The sequence below is a fragment of the Taudactylus pleione genome, unplaced genomic scaffold (genome assembly GCF_031769625.1).
Source record: "Taudactylus pleione unplaced genomic scaffold, aTauple2 ptg000198l, whole genome shotgun sequence".
Classification (NCBI taxonomy): Eukaryota; Metazoa; Chordata; class Amphibia; order Anura; family Myobatrachidae; genus Taudactylus; species Taudactylus pleione.
Genome location: NW_028284600.1, coordinates 19,231,890 through 19,250,581, shown reverse-complemented (window position 1 = coordinate 19,250,581; position 18,692 = coordinate 19,231,890). Strand labels below are relative to the sequence as shown.

At 45.0% G+C, this 18,692-nt stretch overlaps 1 protein-coding gene across 2 annotated transcripts in view; it reads left to right on the top strand.

Moving 5' to 3' along the window:
* ADGRA1 (adhesion G protein-coupled receptor A1) overlaps window positions 1–18,692 on the top strand; it is a 1,066,191-nt gene that overhangs the window by 97,574 nt on the left and 949,925 nt on the right. For both annotated transcript variants that reach the window (XM_088476934.1, XM_088476933.1), the window contains exon 2: window positions 2,359–2,430. In XM_088476934.1, the coding sequence (XP_088333060.1) occupies window positions 2,359–2,430 (72 nt within the window). The remainder of the gene's footprint in view (window positions 1–2,358; window positions 2,431–18,692) is intronic.

The window sequence follows — 18,692 nt, the reverse complement described above, 5'->3', positions numbered from 1 at the left end:
TCCTCCATTTATGTTATGTTGATATATACGTGCGGCTAAGGCGCACACAAACACAGAAAAGAAGAATTTTTAACAGACGAGCCCTTTACTTATGACACAGGCACACGCTTGACGCTGCTCCTTTGTTGATGCATGTGCAGCGACTGTGCATACATTTCACACACAAACACAGAAAAAAAGAAGAAATGTTTCTTTTTTTTGGAGTGCACTTTGGGGGTTACACCACCTTTTAACAGACTTATGACACAGGCGCATGCTTGGTGCTGCTCCTTTGTTGATGCACGTGCGGCTATAGCACACACAATTCACAAAAACAGAAAAGAAGAATTTTTTATTTTTTTTGGAGTCCACTTTGGGGGTTACACCACCCTTTAAGAGATGAGCCAGCCGGCCCTTTACTTATGACACAGGCGCACGCATGGCGCTGCTCCTTTGTTGATGCATGTGGAACTACAGTGCACACAATTCACAAACACAGAAATAAATGGGGGTTTTTTGCACTTGGGTGGAGCACCTATGATGGACAGATCACCCCCTGGACAACACTACAGCACCCCTTTATGACTACAGCCTTTATGGGACACTGCACAACACAGCCCAGCCAGCACCTATAGACTTATGGAGTGGACACTGCACCTATGGACAACTGACTGCACAACACAGGCCAGCAAGCCCCTATGGACAACAGCAGCACAACACAGTCCAGTCAGCCCCTATGGACAACAGCAGCACAACACAGCCCAGTCAGCCCCTATGGACTTTGGAGGAGTGGACACAGCCCCTATGGACAACAGCAGCACAGAACAACACAACACAGCCCAGCCAGCCCTAAATCCCACCCTCCCTCTTCACTGTCCACAGCCGGAGTGAGAAATGGCGCCGACGCAGGGACCTTTTATAGAATCCAAAACCCGCAAGATCCTGAAGGTGGGATGATGACGTTTTGCCTCGATTTCAGTTCCGAGTCAGGCGGGAAAACCCGTGCCTAACTCAGTTCCCGGCTCGGATCAGGGGGGCTCGGATTTCAGAAATCCGAACCCGCTCATCCCTAATTTAAAGCAGAATTTATAGTATGTAAGAACCATCTAATTCAATAAAGTCAGCTACCTTTCTCTCCCTTGGTGAGATCCTAAGTTTATCATTAATGGGATATTTACTGTAGGTCTCTTTTCTCTAATCAAGATCCTGTCAAGACTCCCGTTATTCATTAAAAGTTGAGATGAGCGGTTCGATTTTGCTGAAAAAAACGAGTTTGATTTTGCTGAAAACCGCACACCCGGCTACTTTTGGGGCTCTGAATAGGACCGAGTTCCTGCTTGTGTCTTCCCACAAGTCAGATCTCAGATTTAAAAAAATGGATCGTGTTTTGTCTTTTTGATTGCATGTAAGTCTCTCCCTCCTCATTTCAGGTACCAAAATTAGTCAAAATTGACTGGAAATTACTGTAATTGATATTAATAATACTATAGGAACAAAAACATTTCAAAGTTACATGACTTTAGCTGTTCTTCCAATTTTTTAACGAAATCTGAAACCTAACCAAAACAAGGTTGTTTTGCCAAAAACATAACCATAACATTTGAGGTGTTTTTTGTCAAAACCAAACCCAAAACAAAGGGGTCCTCACACATCTCTAATTGAAAGTGGCATCTTTGATATTATTATTATTATTATTATTATTATTATTATTATTATTATTATCATTATTATTATTATATAGCCAATAGGACACAAAGGTGCATTTTTCAGCTCCCCTCTAAAAAATGCATTCAAATTGTTAGAATATGAAGCAGGGGCGCCTTAAGAGAGGAGGGGGCCCACGTACACTCCCCGTGCAGAGCCCCCTCCTCTCTTCCCGGTGGCCAGCAGTCGACTGACGCGGCTGGCCAGCCACCGCAGCATTAGTAGACTCCGGGCACTAGAGTGTGTCTGGAGTCTACTGCGCATGCACAAAGCACTGGAAAAATGGCCACGGCGGCCGTTTTACGGTGTTCTGAGCAGTATTGACACCCGCCGCGGGACCACAAACAGGTAAGTTTAAAATAATATGGGTGCAGGGTGTGCGGTGCGGGGCCCCCCTTGACCCGGGGGCCCATGTGCCCCGCACACTCTGCACCCATTATAGATAAACCACTGATATGAAGGTAGTAGAGTAAATGAAAGGCCCAAATAATTTGGCAAAAACTGTTTTACCTCAGTGAAACATTTGGGCAACCTGGTAATCCCACAAGCTTTCAAACGTGTTTTCATGACTATGTAATCAAGCAATGTTCAGTAAATAGCAATAGGCATAGATTATGTACCAAGTAGAAGCAATATAATTTACTATACCAACAGTTTCATTTTTATATTTTACAGGATTCTCAGTAATAACAAGATATCCCTTGTAAAGAACAGATCTTTTCTTGGACTAAACTCCCTTGAGAAACTGTGAGTACGAATTTAATTCTGAATGTTTGCAGTAAAATAAGACTTCAAAAATTGTTAAAAATGAAATGGGCACGTGGGTGACCAGGATCACAACCTCAAATGCATTTCACTTGTCAATGTTCTAGGCCGACTGACTTACACATAAAAAAATGACATTGGGAACCATAAAGTTCATGGAAAATAAAAATGTTCCTATAAATAAACAAACACAATTTGAAAAAAAAAAAAAGACAGTATTCTCTAAAGGATAGCTCCACACAGCAAAATAAATAAAAGATTCAAGCAACCTGTCAATGTCTTTTTATGTACTTGTTTGAAAAGCCCTTACTGTGCTTACTGTTGAACTGTAACTCAGGAGCAAGTGACAATACTTCTAGGTAAACAAGTTTACCTGGCACTTACCATTCTGTTCCAAAGAGTTATGAAATTTATTAAATCCTTTATAACAGAGTAAAGCTGGCCATAGATTGCAGGATAATTGTGGAAACCAGCCAGCCAAATGATTATCATTTAGTATTTGAACCTGAACTATAATTGTTCACAACTTGAAACCAGCTGAAAAATGGTCTGGATTGTTTGGTTTTCAAACCTGGCCGATCCACCTGATGTTGGTTTAGCAGACTCCAGGCAGTGAATTAAGATAGCTTCCATACATCGTAAGAAGGTTCTTCAATTGTTGTACTGTTGTCCCACCCCTCCATCATGCCTGGTAGTTGGCTGCATGCATTATAGCTAGTGTAAGAACCACATGACTAGTATAAAGCAGATATGGTACCAATGTTTTGTGGTCTGCCTTGGTAGGCTTGATGCTCAGTGTGCGCCCTGTGACCAGCATTATGCGGTTAGTATCATCAGCAACATATAGTACATTATATTCTGTTATCAGTTGTAACATTTTACTGCCAGGACTCAAGGTGCAAGACACTCAAGGAAACTAAATAAAATAAATAAGGAGTGAACCGCCTAACCAGCAGTACTGTGGTGGTCAGGTCTTAAATCAAGTACCAAGTTAAACAATCAAGCCCTGTCTAATATGTGAGAATATCCAATATACCATTTTTTTCTGACTGATCTACAAGCCCCCTAAAATAACTCCTACCTGCTGTTGCCTATATTCTATTGGCAGTGAACTACAGCTGACGTGCACCTTATAAATGTCTCATAACTGTAATAAGCGCCCGTTACATAACATACACCGTCTTGAAAAGTGGGCACGTTATGCTGAGTCTGAGTAATGAGTCATTTTATTTCACTGGCAAACCATGAACTAATTACATAAAAGCAATAAAAATCATTTAAAGGCTTGTTCAGTAATATACACAGGCTCTCTTTACATTGTCATTTCTGAAGTGGCGCTTACAGTGTATCCAGCACATCTGACTAAGCAGGAAACAGATACTTTGCTTAACTATTTATAGCTGAATCCACACAACTGCCCTTCAGATGAGCACTGCTAAACTCTGGCACTCAATTTAATGAAATGCTTTTTATTAGGCATTGTGTGACTGAAACTATAGCATTTCCTTGTAAATGTGCTGTATAATTAGATTGTATAATTGAAGCTCTGCATAATTGAAACCAGGACCAAAAAACTAACAGCTGGAGAGGAGGAGGTGGTGAACAGAGATACATTATAATTCCTTCCAAATGTGTGATAATGGGGAGTGTTATGTTTTAGTACACACTGGCTTATTAGTGATAACATCCATGGGTGTGTTTGTAGATTTTGTACAATTTAGCCTGTGTAGATGACGTGCTTGCATAGTAACATTAAAGTGACTGGCTGCATACAGTATGTATGATCAGTGACAGTAGTATAAGGGAGAAAACATTTCAAGGTAATGTTCATCTAACTCCTCATTTGGCCATGACATTTGCATATTTCCCCTGCTAAATTTAGGCTTAATTGTTTCCAGTCTGTCCCAAACCACACCACACAACAGATTGACTGCTGCCGTCCCAGCTGACTCTCATGTCTGTCAGTGCATCAAGACCAAGGACTTGGGGAAACCTGTTCTGCAGTGCTTCCAGTTAATTATGTTCTAGGGTACAGCTGTATCACACAGACAGAAGAGATCCAGCATTCTAGGGAGATGAGGGACTTTACCATACATTTTATTTCTGTAACATTACAAGGGTTGGACATCTGATTAGAGCTGTTTCCCATCCTGTACATCCCTGTTCTGGCTTTCGTAAATCGTTAACAGGGAGATTTAGTACACCAGCAAAGCCAGCTCACCCCACTTCTTGCTGGGGAGAGGTACAGGTACTGTACGTATGCCATTAACCACTTTATTTTACTTGTTAAGCACATTTACCAAGCACTGAACCCAAGTAATCACATTTAGAAGCAAAGTTTGAACTAGAGAACAATGATAACACCGTAAGTTCAAAATCTAAGCCATCCTTTGTCAATCTCTGCTAAGCAGATTCCTCCTATGCATAATAAGTATATAGTTAAAGGGTCTATGTACTAAGTAGTGGTGGCTCCAGAGGTGGTGCTGCAGTGCAGTCCAGAATTCAAAGAGGGGAGCCACACCAACTGCCAGTGAGTTTATCTGGCAGTGTTGGCAGCGTTTGGAGTGGCAGTTGGTGTAGCTCCACTAGAAGAATTTTGAACTGCGCTGCAGCCCCATCTCTGGAGCCACCACTGGTACTAAGCTCTGAAGAGAGATAAAGTGGGCAGAGATAAAGCACCCACCAATCAGCTCATAATTGCCACTTTACAGGCTGTGTTTGAAAAAAGACAGGAGCTAATTTAGTTGGTACTTATCTCCATCCACTTTATCTCTCTCCAATTCTTAGTACAAAGACCCCGTAGTCTCTTTTTCTCCGCCAAGTGCCATCTCCTGGATACTGTAGGTATGAATGTGTTTGATTTATCAGTTATAAGTCAATAATAGTTGGATTTTAATATGTCCATATAAGACATCAAACTAAAAACTAAATAAATATATAGAATTGATGTCTACCTGGTTTAACTGTAGTAGTATGCCTTTGGTCTTGAACACAACTACACCATCACTTAAAACTAGTAAATGTAATAATTTGTCCCATATATGTAAATACTAGGACATAAAAAAGAACTAGTTCTACACCTATATGTGAGGTGTGGTCACGCCTCCTCAAAAAATAATTAAATGTGAAAAAATTACTATGCACAGCGCAGTGAAGTGGGACATTTGTTGCCCTCAGCAGCACCCCTCTAACAAACTCGGACCTGGATAATTAGTACCCCCTCCCCCCTGATCACTGCCCCTGGCCGCTAGGGAGAATGTGACTGAATTGCATGCGACTTTGCAAAGTCTCTAGTTGCGTATGATTGAATCCGGCACTTCCATAATGTGAAAACATGCAATTAGGCTTACCTTCAACTCTACAACTTCCCTAAAGTGATTGGTAAAATCTGTATGTTAAGGTATTTTCAATGACGTGTCATACACCAACATCTATGCTGTCACATAAAAGATGTGAAGATATGATCTTACACAGGTTCCTCTATAGACTGCACCCAGAAGGAAACTAATTTGTAGCATATTTAAAGAACTTTACTATTTGAATATGCTTTTACTAAACTTCCCTGATAATAAACAAAATCATACAAGCTTTATGGGTTTTTTGTTTTTTTTTAAATGAGGAAGAAAAAAGTCAGTCTAGAGGTAATCATAAAGTCATTTTATGCAATATTCAATATACATTTTGAAAAAATAACAACCTGCAATAATATTCAATTAGATATAAAGGAATCATAAACAATCTTAAATACTGTTATATTTTTAATAATAATGCTATGTACTAATTTTCTTTCTGTATAAAGAATATGTCCTAGTATTTATGTCAGTGGCATTCATGACAACAGCAAAATCTGCAGGGAACTTCACAAGGCAATGAAACATAAGTCAAAATTACTCTCTAGTTCCTAATAAAACTTTTGTAGCAATCACATAAATGTGCTATAATAAAGTGACATAGCTACATTGCACAGAGCACACTGTAAGGGTAGAAAGTATTTCCCACATATCATATATAACAGCAAGACCGTGCCTTTGTTTTAATATAAAGAAACAATTTCAAGTTTGGCTCTTATAAAGTCACTGCTTAAAAGCATCTGTCACATCTGTCATCCTGTTTATTTAGAAATGAGTCATAACATCCTCTACTAAAATTGAGGATCGTTAATGTTAATGAAACTATGTGAATGTTGGACAAATAAGTAAAACAAAGAGGTACATTCTAAAACCTGTTTCAGCTTCCCAAGAGCCCACTCAGAACCTACAGTGCACACACATTTAATAAACTAAATAAACCTCTGAAAATCTCCAGGCAGGGGTAAAGCTAGACTTTATTTCCCCCAAGGGAAAGTCTGAGATCAGTGCCCCCCATCTCTTATTGCCCCCTTCATATGTTGTTGACTGCCCCCTCCATGCCTTTCTCACTGTCACCTCTATAGCAATCTCACTGCTGCCTCCAAAGCTTTCTCACTGCCCACTCAACGGCTTTCTCACTGTCCTTTCCATGGCCCTCCATGGCTCTCTTACTGCCCCCTCCATATCTCTCTGACTGACCCTTCATAACACTCCCATTGCCCCCTCAATAGCTCTCTCACTGCCCCCTGCATAGCTTTCTCACTGACCCCTCCATAACTTTCTCACTGACCCCTCCATAACTCTCTTACTACCCCCTCCATAGCTCTCTTACTGACCCATGAGGTCCCATAAGAAGCCATGCATGAACTCTGATTCACAGGTGTAATAGGCATGGCCGACGGTTCAAACCCTGACAGCGGCAGCCCGACAAGGGTGAAGATCCCAATCGTCCCTAAAGTAAGTATCACTAAACTAATTTCCCCCCTAACCCTAACCCTCCCTTAGGGGTGCCTAACCCTAACCTCCCCCCAAATGCCTAACCCTAATCCCCCCTCTAAGTGCCTAAACCTAACCTCCCCCTTCCCCGCAGCCTAAACCTATGTCCCCCGGCAGGGTGCCTAACCCTAACCTCCACCCGGGGCTGGCTAACCCCCCCTTCCCCTAGCCTAAACCTAACCCTCCCGGGGGGTGCCTAACCCTAAGTCCCCCCAGGAGCCCTAAACCTCCCCCCCCTGCGGCTGTCCGCGCCCGGCGCCCAGCTTACCTTCGTTCGGTATGCCGGGCGTCGGTCTTCCGGTGTATGGTTAATGACAGGCGTCGAGTTTTCGACGCCTGTCATTAGTACCACGCCGGGATTAGAAAGTCTGGAAGCCGGCGATTGGCTTTTAGACCGTCGGTTTCCAGACTACATCCCCAATTCACACATGCACAACTTCCGGTGGAATAATGAGCAGTGGCAGAGGGATCCTGATGGATCCCTCCTTGCGACCGGGACCCCTTCCCATAGGGAAGCAGTGGGAGTGTGGGAACAAACGCCATCTGAAGATGGCGAATGCTCCCGCAGATGTATTACTATTCTCCTTAATGAAGTCCCAGGTGAATGCATCAAGCACTCAGTGCTGTGTTCAAACAAGTCTGTGGGTTTTGTTCTCTGGATCCTTCCGAAAAGGAAAAAGTACCCCATTTCTCCTCAGACACTGGTGCCATAAATGTACCCAATGGGATAAGAGTATTCTGGGCCCCCTTTGCTTAAGATACGGGGGTCCCTTGACAATTGCAACCCAAACCCCCAGAATTATATGACCCTCACCCCGCTGCAAGGCACTTGTGGGCCTATTTCTCCTCAAGTTTCTGATGAAGCTTCCCGTAGGGAACTTTATCCCCTGCTCTGCCATGAAGATGCAGCATCTGACAGTCTTCATAAGCTGAGTGGTCTATAAAGGTCACACCCAAAATCAATAAAAAAAACTGTTACAAAACACAAATAAAAAACATAAAAGTGCACAATGCATATGTTCTTATGTCAATCAATTAAATTTGAAAAAATTACAAAAAGTGCTCAAAGGCCTTACAGTCAGTTGGTATAAAAAATGTCCTTGACCAACCACAAGGCAAATGCAAAGAAAGTGATACAGGGAAAAAGGTGCTTAATGCATGCACAGTGTCACGACCAGGGGTGACAGGCTGCTGAGATCGCGGCGCTTACCGCTCCGGGCGCTGTGGCATGGTGTTTCCAGCAGAGGTGCTGGTTCCTTGAGAATAGCGCTGGGTGCTGTGAGTCTCCACAGACCAAGGGCTTCCATCTGGAGGCAGGTGAGAGGGGCTGAGACTGGCAGAGCTTCCATGCTGTGACCACTGGGCGCAGCCATCTTGGATTTGGGTCACATGTCGTTTCTGGCCAATCAGGTTCAGTCTGGGCTGGGGAGGCTAGCAACCAATCCTGCACTACCTGAGGGTACTAAAGGGCTGTCCAGAGGCTCTTTAGTTGCCAGTGCAACGTCTATCACAGCGTATGCTGTGAGCTAGTTCTCTGTGCTCCTTTGCTCATTTAAAGTGTCAGTACCAGTGTGTTTCTGCAGACTCCCCTCTCAGCCTTGGTGCAGTTTGCTCCTGTTACTACCTGTCTCCTGATCCCGTCTACCTGCTATACCCAGCCTACCCCGGGTCTCTAAGTTCCGCCAGTGTCTCGCAGCCTGGTTCTGATCCCGTCGCGTGCCACTGCTTCATGAGTCATACTCCCCTAAGGCCGGCTGCCTTCAAGTACCAGCAAACAAGTCCTCATTCCTCATCCGACTCCACTCCGGGTCCAAGCGCACGCCAAGCCGTGACAGTTTGCACTGGCCAGATGGATTCGGCCAGTGGACAGGATCTGAGGGCCGACTTGCTCCAGGGTATCGCCAGTCGCCTAGAGGGACTAGAGGCGTCTCAGCGCCAAATGGCTCAGTTCCTGCAGGAAATGTCTCTTCGTCAGGATACGCTGCAAGCTTCCCTGGTTACTGTTAATTTGCCTGCCGCCACCAACCAGCCAGCAGCTCCAGCTGTCCCTGTTCCACCTGCACCATCTCATTTGCACCTTCCAACTCCCAATAAGTTTGACGGGAACCCCAAGTTGTGCCGAGGGTTTCTCAACCAGTGTGACGTCCACTTCACACTACAGCCTGCGAACTTTCCATCTCCAAAATCCAAAGTGGCATATATAGTGTCTCTACTGACCGGTTCTGCCCTGGACTGGGTTTCGCCTCTCTGGGAGAGGTCCGACCCGTTACTAGACAACTACTCTGGATTCCTCACGTCCTTCCGGAGGATTTTCGACGAGCCTGGCAGAACAACCTCCGCGGCGACGGAAATCCTGCGACTTCGCCAAGGGAACCGACCAGTCAGTCAGTATATCATTCAATTTCAAACGCTGGCTTCGGAACTAAAATGGAATGAAGAAGCCCTGACTTCCACCTTTTGGAATGAATTGACAGATCGCATAAAAGAGGACCTCGCCACTCGTGATCCGCCGGCTACCCTCAATGATCTTATCTCCCTTTGCAATAAAGTGGATTTGCGGTACAGAGAACGCTAGAGTGAAAAAACTAGGGGAGATCACTTTAGGTTCCGGCCGACCACTACTCCAACCCTCCCTCCGTCTGAACCTGCGGGTGATGAACCCATGCAGATTAACCGGGCCCTCCTCACGGTAGAAGAACGGCAAAGATGCCGACGAGAAAATCTATGCATGTATTGCGGGGAGACCAGTCATATGGTTGCAGCCTGCCCACGTCGTCCGGGAAACTCCCGATCCTAATCTGTGCCGGAGACACCAGGTTAGGAGTGATGTCTCCGTCTCCATCAAAAAATGAATCTACCCTCTCCATTACTTTTGAGATCTCCACTGGTTCTAAAACTGTTCTTTCTCTCCTCGATTCAGGGGCCGCTGAAAATTTTATCACCGCTGAACTTGTCCAGAGGCTCCGGCTTCCTGTCTCCTCTCTCGACCACACCATCACTCTATCTGCTGTAGATGGCACTCAGATTACCAACGGAATCGTCTCTCAACGTACCCTTCCTGTGCCAGTTCGTATCGGAGCTCTCCACACTGAAACTATCCGATTCCTAGTAATTCCTAAAGCCTCCCATGAGGTCATCCTTGGATACCCCTGGTTACGCAAGCACTCCCCCAATATTGGTTGGGGCACCATGCAGATCTTGTCCTGGGGAGAAACTTGTCAAGTATCCTGCCTTCCTCAAATCAAACCCGTCAAAGGTAGTTACATTGCAACCACTACTCCAATTCCCTACCAGTATCGCTCCTTCTCCGATGTCTTCTGTAAGACCGGAGCCGATATTCTGCCTCCTCATCGGGAGTGGGACTGTCCTATTGAGTTGATTCCTGGCAAAACTCCTCCGCGAGGTCGTACTTACCCACTCTCCCTACCCGAGACTGAAGCCATGTCAGCATACATCTAGGAGAACCTGCAAAAGGGGTTCATTCGACCATCCTCCTCACCGGCAGGGGCAGGATTCTTTTTTGTGTCTAAGAAGGATGGAGGCCTGCATCCGTGCATCGATTACAGGGGCTTAAACGATATAACCATCAAAAATCGCTACCCGATATCCCTCATTACCGAACTTTTCGATCGAGTAAAAGGTGCTACTATTTTTACCAAGCTGGATTTAAGAGGGGCCTACAATCTCATTAGGATATGAGCCGGGGACGAATGGAAAACAGCATTCAATACTCGAGATGGGCATTTTGAATACCTGGTAATGCCTTTTGGTCTCTGTAACGCTCCTGCTGTGTTCCAAAACTTTGTGAATGAGATCTTTCGGGACTTACTATATATCTCTGTGGTAGTATACCTCGACGATATTCTGATATTCTCCTCCAACATTGTCAGACATCGATCCCAAGTCAAGGAGGTGTTAACTCGCCTACGAAAGAACCACCTGTACTGCAAAGCTGAAAAATGCGTATTTGAAGTTCCCTCAGTTCCCTTTTTAGGTTACATCGTTTCAGGTGCCGGCCTTGAAATGGATCCCCAGAAAGTTCAGGCAATATTGGACTGGTCTCATCCGAATTCTTTGAAGGCAGTACAAAGATTTTTGGGCTTCGCAAATTATTATCGAAGGTTTATCAAAGGATTTTCCACTCTCATGGCACCCATTTCCGCCCTAACTTGCAAGGGGGCAAATCCATCCCGATGGCCTCCAGAGGCTGAAACTGCCTTTCAACTCTTAAAGCAAGCCTTCATTTCCGCCCCTGTGCTGAGACAACCCAACATTAACTACCCATTCTTTCTTGAGGTAGACGCCTCTTCTGAAGCGGTAGGGGCAGTACTATCCCAGAAACTCGAGGATAGCAAATTTCATCCCTGTGGCTTCTTCTCAAAGAAATTTTCCCAAGCAGAAAAGAATTATCCCATTGGAGAGCAGGAATTATTGGCTGTGAAACTAGCTTTTGAAGAGTGGCGTTATCTTCTTGAGGGCGCGATGTATCCCATCACCGTTTATACAGATCATCGGAATCTCCTATACCTAAAAAATATTCAGTGTCTGAGTTCCCGCCTGGCTCGATGGTCAATATTCTTTTCTCGTTTCAATTTTACTTTAACTTTTCGCCCAGGCTCACTAAATCAAAAAGCAGATGCCCTCTCTCGATCACTCTCCTCCGACACATCTTCCGAAAGTCATAAGGAAACTCCAGTTCTAGACTCCAGAGTATTCGCTACCACTTGCATTCAACCTCCTCCCGGGAAGACATTTGTGGCCTCAGATATGCGCAAGCAACTTTTGAAGTGGGCTCATACCTCTCGTTTTGCCGGACACCCGGGCATACGCAAGACCTTGGAATTCCTGCAACGATCATACTGGTGGCCTGCTATGAAGTCGGAAATTGAAGCTTTTATCGCCTCCTGTCCACAGTGTGCTCAACATAAAACATCCAGACAGGTTCCTGCCGGCACACTCCTACCTCTGTCAGTACCAACCCATCCTTGGACACACCTTTCCATGGACTTTGTAACAAATCTACCTGTTTCTAATGGGTTTACCACCATCTGGGTAGTAGTGGATCGTTTCTCCAAAATGGTTCATTTCGTTCCCCTCAAGAAGTTGCCGTCTGCTCCAGAGTTGGCTCAGTTATTCGTCGACAACATCTTCCGTCTCCATGGACTTCCAACTGAGATTGTTTCTGATAGAGGGGTACAGTTCGTAGCCAGATTTTGGAGAGCTATATGTTCTAGCTTTCAAATCAAACTGAATTTTTCAACAGCTTACCATCCTCAGTCTAACGGGTCTACAGAGAGGGTCAATCAAGACCTTGAGACTTTCTTAAGAATTCACATGTCTTCATCACAAGACAACTGGGCGGACACCTTACCCTGGGCCGAATTTGCCCATAACAGCTCCTATCATTCATCTACGGGGCAAACCCCATTCTTTATAGTTTTTGGACTGTATACCAGAGTACCAGAGTTTCAAGACTTGCCAGTCTTCGATGTACCAGCAGTGACCTCCACCCTACAGAAATTCTCTCAGATGTGGACTCAGGTCCATTCCTCCTTACAAAAGGCCTCTCTTCGATATAAATTAACAGCGGACAAAAAAAGGAGAGCGGTGCCAAAACCTAAAAACAGGTGACTTAGTATGGCTATCCACTCGTAATCTTCGCCTTAAAGTGCCGTCTATGAAATTTGCTCCTCGTTTCATCGGTCCTTTTCCCATCGTTCAAGTGATCAATCCAGTAGCCTATAAATTAAAACTTCCATCCTACCTCAAAATACCAAATTCCTTTCATATTTCCCTGCTGAAACCTCTCATCCTGAATCGCTTTCGCAAGACTCTGCCATGCTCCCCCAAAGTCTTGACTGAGAGGGGTGTAGAGTTTGAGATCAAACAGGTCCTGGACTCTCGTTATCATTATGGGCAACTCCAATATCTACTGGATTGGAAAGGTTACGGTCCCGAAGAACGTTGCTGGGTGAAAACTGAGGATGTCTACACTCCTCGCCTAGTGCTTAAGTTTCACTCTGAGAATCCTGGTAAACCGAAGAAGTGTCCAGAGGCCACTCCTAAAGGAGGGGGTACTGTCACGACTAGGGGTGACAGGCTGCTGAGATCGTGGCGCTTACCGCTCCGGGCGCTGTGGCATGGTGTTTCCAGCAGAGGTGCAGGTTCCTGGAGAATAGCGCTGGGTGCTGTGAGTCTCCACAGACCAAGGGCTTCCATCTGGAGGCAGGTGAGAGGGGCTGAGACTGGCAGAGCTTCCATGCTGTGACCACTGGGCGCGGCCATCTTGGATTTGGGTCACATGTCGTTTCTGGCCAATCAGGTTCAGTCTGGGCTGGGGAGGCTAGCAACCAATCCTGCACTACCTGAGGGTACTAAAGGGCTGTCCAGAGGCTCTTTAGTTGCCAGTGCAACGTCTATCACAGCGTATGCTGTGAGCTAGTTCTCTGTGCTCCTTTGCTCATTTAAAGTGTCAGTACCAGTGTGTTTCTGCAGACTCCCCTCTCAGCCTTGGTGCAGTTTGCTCCTGTTACTACCTGTCTCCTGATCCCATCTACCTGCTATACCCAGCCTACCCCGGGTCTCTAAGTTCCGCCAGTGTCTCGCAGCCTGGTTCTGATCCTGTCGAGTGCCACTGCTTCATGAGTCATACTCCCCTAAGGCCGGCTGCCTTTAAGTACCAGCAAACAAGTCCTCATTCCTCATCCGACTCCACTCCGGGTCCAAGCGCACGCCAAGCCGTGACACACAGTACACTGTGTAGGCATGCTTCTCTCCACCTGTGCATTTCCAGGTACCCCTGGCCTGGATCTACCTGGAGGCATGCAGCAGCACATGCTCCATGCAACCAGCCCCTTGGCCTTGAATCAACGTAGTCTGCCCTGACATCAGAGGGGTGATCATAGGACAAATCCTGATATTTGTCAAAAGGCCAAGACCCAAAGTCTATAATGCAGGTTTGCCTGCGGCATTTACAGTGCTGTAGAAGCAGCACTGGAGTTTTAACACTGTTATTTCACCAGTGTGCTCATGGCCTTACAGTGACATTATGGAAAGTCCAGTCCAAAAATAGTGAAGAAATTCAGTAGACTTGTGTAATGGGTCTCCAGCTATAAACTGTGGATGGACAAACAATGCTTGTGGGTATTTATAGTCAATGTAAAACAGTCCATAGTTGCAGCATATAATAATTTCTTCCATTCATCATCCATCCTTTATTTAATATTTCCACCAGATTGTGCCGGGAGTGACTTCCCAACATGAGATCAAACAGAATCTCTTCATAAATACTTACCTATTGTGCCAAACTTTCATTAGTCCTTTGGGATTTTTTTTTATAATTTTTTTAAAATATAATTTAGTATTTTTATAATATATTTTTTATTCGGTAATACATTTTATGGGCTATACCCTGCTGTATGGACGTTTGTTATTATCTGCATTAAGTTTGAAGACTTATACATCTATCTGTCTGGAAATTAAAGCTTATAAGGAAGTACCCTTTTCTGGAGATGGTTATCTTTTTCTTTCTGAATCCGTATGAAGCTTTAATAACTGTGGTGTGTAAAGAAACCTATTGGGGAACGTCGATACCTGGTCCCAGGTGAGTCTATTCCCAGAAGGGAACAAGCATTTCAACTTGTTAATGCCCAGCACGGGAGGTTTTAAAGATACCTTTATATGAATACATCTCACCTATTTTAGGTGAGTGGTTTGCAGACTTTTTGTTATCTACCAGAGAGTATCTATAATTGGAATATAACCACACACTATTTTTCTCCTTGTTTGAGAATACCACATAAACTACGAAAGGATAAGAGAAGACGTGTATAACTTGGGGACAGCGCTCTTTGGACCGCTCATATTACTATTTTGCATGCAGGTAAGTATTCTAATCCTTCCCCTAACCCAAACCTACCCTTTCCGCTGCCGAACCCTAACCCCCCTTCCACAGCCTAACCCTAACCATCCCCTCCCGCAGCCTAACGGGGGGGGGGGGGGCGCCAATGCTCTTTCTGGCACAGGACACCAAAAAGACTAGTTACGGTTCTGCCTTTCCCCATTTGCCTAACCTTAAAATCGCCAGGATCGCATCCGTTGGGATTCTCTAGCCGAGATTCTAACTGCTGTTGGGATTCTGGCGCCTGAATTCTGTCTGTGCCGGGATGGTGACTACATCCCCTAATGACAATATTAATGTGTGACAGCTCTCAATTTAAATAAAAGCATTTTTAGGGAAAGTAGATAATGCTGACTGTGGAATGAAGGGGTTATTACAGAAAAATCAAAGTGTATCAGTGACAGCGAATAGGAACAACTGTGAACGATGATAGACAGACAGGCTTGATAGCTGCCAGAAGGCGCTTGTCTTTGAATCCGTTGCTTCTGTAGCCGACTCTTGTTTACAATGTTGTAGCGGTTTGAATCACAACATCAGTGGTTATACGGTAATTCATGTCTTCAATTATTTTAAAGCCTAAATATTTATCTATAATAAAAACCTGCCTTCTGTCACCAGTCAGCAGCGTGCAATGTTTTCTTTGTAACTCGGAATCCTAAATATTCTAATATGTATTGCGGCTGTCAGCAAGTTAAACAGTGGGGAAAAGCCATATGTAACTGTAAACAGATTTTACTGAGATGCGAAGTAGATACGTTTCTGTTGGCTTCCAAATAAACATTTCTGTTCCTGTTGATAATGATCCTTTCTACAATATTGCTTTATCTTTTCAGGCTACACTGATAAAAGGCTTAGAATCACAACTGTAAGTAGTGATATTAATTCAGTATGAGAAATATAGGACCAAAAACAGCTTTATTCCTGAAAGTTATTTTTTTATTTTTTTTGCAATATAGAAGATCCCTGCATCCCTGCATGACAGATGTCCCAGTAGGGACTCTACCTAATTAGTGTCAACTCTGACTGGATCGTACACACACTACAGCAGACATCTAGGTACACATTAACATAAATGTAAATTTACTAAATCAAATGAATTTCATAAAGCTCAACACATTGCATTCATTTGCTGCTTGGAGAACTGAGCCAGGTTAAGACCCCATGGGGCTCTAAGGAAGATACTGGTTTGAGCACACCCTTGCCCCTGTGATCTGACTATGCCATTCCTTTCACATGACATTCCCCGGCATATTTCCACCATACTACTCTATTTACACTACTTACATTTTACTCATAGGGGCAGATTCAATTAGCCACGGGGTTGACCCCGTGGCTATTTGCTGTGCCGGTCCAATTCAGTTGCTGGGGATTCCTCGCGTGGAAGCCCCCGAGACCCCACGCGCGATTCCCCTCAGTCGGACTTTACCTCGTAGCTCCTGGTGGTGCGAGGTAAAATCCATGTAGAACAACCAAATCGGCCTCGGGCGCGAGGGAAAAAAACACATTGATTCCGCAGTTTACACGGAATCAATGTGTTTACGTGTGTGAGTCCTGATTTTACGGCACAGGAAAAAGGCTATTTATTTGAATAGCTTTTCCCCGCGCCACGAGTATTTTGGACTGCAATTAGTCGCAGGGACAAGCCTGTGGCTAATTGAATCTGCCCCTTGGTATTCAGCAGTATTGCACATAAATACAGTAACTATATACTAGTAATGCCTCCAGATAGCTAGAAGTAAGCTCCGACCAAATGGCGTATCTAGCTTCACTTAAGGGGGCATCTATTCCCACTAAGGTGGGTGTCTTGCAGAGGCAGGTGAAAACATATGTAACATGCATAAACTAAAATAAAGCATTGGAATAATAAAAAAAAGCATACACTTTTCTAAAATATTGCTGAATGTTTATTGTTGTCAATTATTTCACAGCAACAGTAGCACTGTTCCAAGACAATGGAGTATGCATAAAGAAGGGACATTAAAGTTAGACAAAATAAATGCAGATTTGAGAGCAAAGGGTAGGGAGAGCCCTGCTGGTGAGAGAGCTCCCAATCTAATGGGAAACAGACAGAACTATGGGGACAGTAACAAGGGTGCACCACATACTTTCCTACCCTCCCGATTTGGTCGGGAGCCTCCCAAAAATCGGGTGCCACTCCCGGCCTCCCGGAAAGGTAGGCAAGCCTCCCGGTCCCCGCGATCCCCGGGGGCGGTGACGCGATTCGCGCTGAATTGCGTCATTGTGGCCCCGCCTCCTGCTTCACAATGCCATTAATCTCGGCATTGTAAAGAGGGGGCGGGGCCGCAATGACGCGATCGTGCTGTCACGCCCATGCCCCACCCCCATTGTCGAGTCATTTTCTGGGCCACGCCCCCTTTTGATGTGGCATGCCCCCCTGCTGAGGACGCCCGACAGCTCCCTCCCGGAAGGAGGGAGCTAGAAGTCGGCAAGTGTGGTGCACCAGTGTCAGCATAGGTGGGAGTATGGTAGTCTATTGTAAAAGGGTGGGCTTTCACTTTAGTGAATGTGAGGGGGTTCAGTGTGAAGCTGGGGCTGTCTGGACTAACTGGATTGCCTTATTTTGCAAAGTTATGATCTCATTAGACAGCTCTCCGGAATGACAGGCAGTCTACCCTCCCAGTGGGGACCTGCAGAGTGCAGACTGCCTGTCATTCCAGAGAACTGTCCACAGAGATCACAACCCTGCAAGATAAGGTAATCCCAACCTTAACTCTCCATCCTTCCATCCACGGGAAACCATCTGCGCAGAGCAAAGCAACAGTAAACAAAGCTGCTTAATTTACGCTTACTTTGCAAGCTCTGTCATGCAATAAACAAAAGCCCCTGAGTATCTGCTACTTACATTTACTGTTTTTCTAGGGGATCGGTTCATTTAGAGCCATCAGAGGAAGGAAGCTGCTGCCTCCAGTCACTACCATGTGACTCCGGGTGGGAAGGCACTGCAGGGAGTCTGATTATGTGCTAGGCAGCCACCGCAGCTCACAACCCCGCGGTGGCCAGCCTCTAGCACTGCAGTAGCAAAGTCACGTTGCTACATCCTCCTCACTCAAGCCCCGTCTCTGCCCCATTCAGACTCGCACATGCGCAGTTCGAACATTCAACTGCACAGTCGGGAAACCGGGAGGTTTTCTTTACTTTCCGGGATAGCGGGAACTCCCATCTTAAAACGGGAGGGTAGGCAAGTCTGCATTAGCATAAGGTAGTAAATCAGACTTCCGCGGTCGCCTGTAGCTACAGCCACTTTGCATACGAATGATAATCAGCCCCAATATGCGCCGGTGACTGGTCCACTTTGAATAAAACTTTTGTGACCATTTCAGATGAGGCAGCAATGGCTATGTTTAATATCAGTCAAAGCAACCTGGAAGGGACATGCTGAATGAAATCTGTTCTCTCCAGTGATCGTTATAGGGCAGTTTATATATATATTTATTTTGTACACTTGTTCCATAGTAATTCATTCCAATCTGAAGTTCACA